At 36.1% G+C, this 5733-nt stretch overlaps 1 protein-coding gene across 1 annotated transcript; it reads right to left on the bottom strand.

Annotated features, from left to right (window-relative positions):
* Positions 1-1936: 1936 nt before the first annotated feature.
* LOC309474977 (uncharacterized protein) lies at positions 1937-4653 on the bottom strand (the record flags this gene model as incomplete). Its single annotated transcript, XM_082137596.1, has 4 exons — positions 4556-4653; positions 3571-3736; positions 2121-3071; positions 1937-2037 (listed from the first exon to the last, which is right to left on the bottom strand). Exons 2-4 carry the CDS (start codon positions 3623-3625, stop codon positions 1937-1939), a joined length of 1107 nt encoding a protein of 368 aa, XP_081993722.1. The 5' UTR covers positions 3626-3736; positions 4556-4653.
* Positions 4654-5733: the final 1080 nt, after the last annotated feature.

Consider the following 5733-nt stretch of genomic DNA (forward strand, 5'->3'; position numbering starts at 1 on the left):
GGAAAACATTCCAGGATTTTTCTCCATATAATGGACTTCAATGGCAACTAACCATTCAAATGTTCAAAGAAGGTTCAAATGTCAGTCTCAATGCAGCTTCAAAGTCTCTACAAGATCCCAGTCGAGAAATAAGGGTCTTATCTAGCGAAACGATTGTCATTTTCTATTAAATAAATATATATAAATATGAATATGTTCCGTCTCTACGGTTAGAATCCTGCGTCCATAGCAACACTCTGTTTTTCATGGCAACGGTGTGTTATCCTTCGCAGCGGTCTGTTATCAAGAAATAACAGACCGCATTCTACATTGAAATTCAACCAAGCCATAAAATAAATAAAAAAATAAACACACTTTTTAACCACAAATGCCCGTCTTGTACTATCTTTGAGATGCGTCACGCATTACGTCATCACGTTGGAAAGGTAATGAAAAATGAAAAAAACGAAAAACAAATTTAAACAAAGATGGAGGACGATTTTGAAGTTGGAGGAGAAAATGAGATGTGCTGCGTTCCAGTCCAAAATTGTCATGCCCTTCACTCGCTAACTTCCCTCCGTCTCGTTCACTCGGATGTACGTCATTGCGAGTGCCCACTACTGGGTGAAACTGCAATGGGCTGAATTGGAACGTCCTAAGCCCTTGATCACTTGGAATCATTTATTATTTAAAAAAAATGTCCCTTTAAGAATTTGTTTAATGCAGCATCCAAATGTTTATAGGTGTGTTTGGGTTGTTTTAAATTAAAAAAATTATAATTAATATATCATAGAGCTGTCTGTTGTGGTGGTGATTAGACGAGATCTGTGGTGACGTCACAATCGTACTGCATTGTGGGACATATAGGTGCCTGAAGTTTACATATGAAGCAGACTCGCTCCCTCTGTCAAAATCGAGGGAGCGAGGGTCTGTCCATATAAACTTCCCTCGTCCACTTCACGAAGTGGAACGCACTTCAAAATGGCGGCAGGGATTCCCCCAAGGGGAAGTGCTTAGAGAAGTTTGCAAGTGCGTGTCTAAAAGTGGACTGGAACGCAGCCTTAGGGAAGTTCGCAAGTGCGTGTCTAAAAGTGGACTGGAACGCAGCAATGGAGTTTTTCGCCCTTCCCTACCTTTTTGAACATACATAGACAAATAACTTAGATGACGTGACGCGTGACCTTTCCAACGTGATGATGCAATGCGCGGCGCATCTCAGAGATGGTACAAGATGGGCATTTGTGGTTAAAAAGTATATATATATTTTTTTTTATGACCGATCGTTTTCTGACTGATGAGAAAATGCACAAAATAGCGCAATATTGAATTGAGTACCAATATAGGATTTACTTACTTGCCTGAACTACATTTGTTTTTTTTTTCTGTAGCATTTACTTCACCACAAAATAATAATTTTTATCAGTATACTCAAAACAAAGAAATGATAGCTCGAGTGAGGGTGTAAGTAGTAACATAATACTCTTGAGGCGATCAAAAAATGCCACATTTTATTCGCTAAGATTAAAATATTGATAAATCAACATAACAGTTAAAAGATTAATAAAAAAATAAAATAAAATACTGTTCATGAAAATTATGAGAATATTACACAGGCAGCTAAAAGTACAAGGAATTTACAACAGTGTTCTCAGAGTTTTCACAATTGATCACTGTTGTCTCTTACGAATACCCAGGTACTCATGGCCTTATGTGATCATTAAGGGCTTCTTTTCATGTGAAACTCTTCCCGCACTGAACACATGCATGGCTTCTCTCCAGTGTGGATCCTATTATGTTTTTTCATGTTTCCTGACTGACTGAATCTTGTATCACAGTGTGAATTCTCTGGTGCCGTTTCAGTTCAGCATTATTAAAAAAGGTCTTCCCACAATCAAAGCACACATGGTTCTTCACACCACTGTGTCTTTTCTGGTGTGCTTTTAAATCACTCGGCTGTCTAAAACTCTTTCCACACAAAGAACACACGTGAGGCTTCTCCTTTGTATGAACTTTCAGATGGACCTTTAGGGATGATGCTGAAAAATACATTTTCCCGCACTGATCACAATAAAAAGATGGGTTTCCAGAATGAAAATGTAGATGTAATTTAAGACTGCATGCATGTGTAAAACTCTTCCCACACTGATCACATGTATGTGGTTTCTCTCCAGTGTGGATCTTCATGTGATCATTGAAGGATCTTTTGTGTGTGAAACTCTTCCCACACTGATCACATGTGTGTGGCTTCTCTCCAGTGTGGATCTTCATGTGAATATTAAGGGTTCCTTTTTGCGTGAAACTCTTTCCACACTGATCACATGTGTACGGCTTCTCTCCAGTGTGGATCCTCATGTGAATATTAAGGTTTTCTTTTACTGTAAAATTCTTCCCACATTGATCACATGTATGTGGTTTCTCTCCAGTGTGGATTTTCATGTGTGCATTAAGGTTTGCTTTTAGTATGAAACTCTTCCCGCACTGATCACATGTGTGTGGTTTCTCGCCAGTGTGGATCTTCATGTGTACATTAAAGTATTTTTTTGTGAAACTCTTCCCACACTGATCACATGTGTGCGGCTTCTCTCCAGTGTGGATTCTCATGTGATCCTTAAGGGTTCCTTTTTGTCTGAAACTCTTCCCACACTGATCACATGTATGTGGCTTTTCTCCCGTGTGGATTTTCATGTGTTCCTTAAGGTGCTCTTCTCGTGTAAAACTCTTCCCACATTGATCACATGTGTACGGCTTCTCTCCAGTGTGGATCCTCATGTGAATATTAAGGTTTTCTTTTACTGTAAAATTCTTCCCACACTGATCACATGTATGTGGTTTCTCTCCAGTGTGGATTTTCATGTGTACATTAAGGTTTCCTTTTTGCGTGAAACTCTTCCCACACTGATCACATGTGTACGGCTTCTCTCCAGTGTGGATCCTCATGTGAAGTTTAAGACTTGTTTTGCTTGGGAATCTCTTTCCACAATGAAGGCAAGAATTTTTGGCTCTACTCAAAGATCTTTCACTGATTTTGACATGATGATGTTTCTCATCTCTTTCACTCTTTTCTTCACTCTCCTCATTCTGTTCACTTAAGCCTAAAATTAATTAAAACAAAGTTTTATTTTCATTCATCACTTCCCCAAACCAGTTATTCTATGTAGAGTCGTGAGGGAGTTTATTTTCTGTATATCCTTAAAAAATTTAAAAGAAATGTCATAAAGTTAACACTAATGTAACACAAGAACATAGACAACTGCAATACAAATATATATATATATATATATATATATACACACACAAATGTCATGTTTCTGACACAATCTCTCTGATATTTAATTAATGTAATGATTTTTGTTTTATCATTAATTTAAAAAAAAATTTACACAATCTTTTACACAAACTGTAGATGTGTATCAGTAACTTGTTTCATTTATAACTTTGTTGAAAAGAACATTTCAGTTTCAGGCTCCAGTGTCCTCTATATTATTTGATACTTTAAACATGTTATTTCACAGCTCTTTTAGTTCAATAAATTCAGTTTTATGAATTTAATATTCATTACTCATTAATGACGAATCAAGAACAAACACCAACCTATTTGTTCTTCAGTATCTTCAGGTTTCATTCTGCAGGACTCTGGATCACTCATGTTCTCACTGTTCAACTGTCTTCAGTTCTAGACTGATGGGAATATTCCAGCATTTATAGGTGAACTGCTGTGGGAGGAGCTTCAGGTTCTGTGGCAGGAACAGCAGATCTGCTAAAATCAAAAATAATCAGTTAGCAAACTGATGTTTTCATTATTGCACACATTTTAATCATTCAATTTTTTGTTTTGATTTTCATAGATGGATAAAGTTACAAATAAAGTTATTTTATCTGTCATATGAACAAATGGACAAAAGAAATAGAAAAATGGAAATAAATAGGGCCTACCATAATTAAAAGATTCCATTTTCAAATATAAAAATATATCAATAATACATAAAAAATAAAACAGAAGGTAAAATACATTTGTAAGCAAGAAATAACACACCAATTCAGTTCAACTTCATTTATAGCTTAGTTTTTGTTTGTTGGTTTTTAGGTTTGTGTCGTTTTTGCATTTCAGACTGAAATTAAATGATTTTTAGAGATAGCCTATCTTGTCGATTTCAAAAGTGATAATGGTGTAGTTTGTTTCAGTCTGTCAGCACCGATGAAATGAGCTTTAAGTGGCAGTTTACATGAGATTGAAGACAACAGCATAATGAATGAAGTGAAAAAAAACACGAACTGTTGACATGAAGTCAGCAGCTCTGTTAACAGTGACACTCTTGAAACAAGCTTGACACGATCAACAGCACAGATCTCACTTTATTATACAGTGATTTAAACAGATTATTTGAGTCATATTTTTTAAAGTAGGCTATACAAAACTACTAAACGAATACTAAATGCTAACCTGCCACTAAATGATTATTCAGCTTGCAAACATCAGAAACGACGCGATTAAAACAATGCAGAAATGACCCGTGTTAGTAGCCTATATGTGTGTTTTATGGTAAATGTACGAAACTCTGTAAACTGCACAACTCACCTCAGAAGACTCGCGAGCGGGTTGGAGTCGCTGAATCATAACGACAAAAACAATAACACAAACAAAGAAACAGTGATGACTGCACGCTGAGCAGAGCTCTGTGAGTGTAGAAAAACTGTTGGTTTCGCCAGCCAGGTGTCGGTGATGACGTCACAACACATTAATGATCTTCAGCAACAGAGGAACTTGATTACTGGCTGGCTATGGTCAGTAAAGTAAATAACTGAAGGTCGGGACCTTTATTGAACCATACGTTCATTTATTATGATCACAGAAGAAGAGGTTTGACTTAAGATATTTAGAATAGGACAAGGTCAAGGTCAAGCTTTATTAAGGCATAAATAGACACAAACTGACACACACACACACACACACACACACACACACACACACACATATATATATATATATATATATATATATATATATATATATATATATATACCTAAGAAATTCATTTAAGACTATTTAACAATCGAGTTGCACATGCAGGGAACAAAGAAGTATTTGCATCGTTTTTTTATTTATTTTTTTATCTTTCTTTGGTAATCTATAGCGAGACCTGAAGGCAATAGGAAGCGGTCACTATCTTAAATCACATAATGGACTCGAACTGTCAAGCTTCTGATCTTCCCACTGTTTGTGACTGATTTATTTAGTGCATTTTTATGTTTCACACTAAGATTTCCAAACCAGCAGCTAATGGAAAAGGACGGCACCATTTTCAAGGTGAAAATGAATGAATCCAGAAGATTGGATGAGGTAACAAAACAAAAACTCTTTGAAAAAGCCTGTTGGTGCAGATGCTATTGAAAGATTCACATATGTCAATTTTTGTAAACCAAATACTGATCCTGAAGAAGTTTGCATGACTTAATGAGAGAGCAACAGATATGTTTAATTCATTTATATTGAATCACAATAATGCTTAATCACACCAATTGCCATCCTATTTGCTGAATTATCAGTTTTTTCAAACATGACTTTGTGTGTGTTGTGGAAATGATCTGAAATCAGTTTTATCTAATAGGACACACTGCTGTCCTTACTCTCCGTGTGCTGTACAGTGCGGCATTTAACATCCTTTGCATCATTATAGAAGAGGACTTTATTCATACATATATAAACAGTGCACATGGTGGACAAAAGCAGTGAATGGTGGATTGAGTCTTACTGTG

Source organism: Leuciscus leuciscus, assembly GCF_965113295.1.
Source record: "Leuciscus leuciscus genome assembly, chromosome: 15".
In the NCBI taxonomy this organism is placed as follows: domain Eukaryota; kingdom Metazoa; phylum Chordata; class Actinopteri; order Cypriniformes; family Leuciscidae; genus Leuciscus; species Leuciscus leuciscus.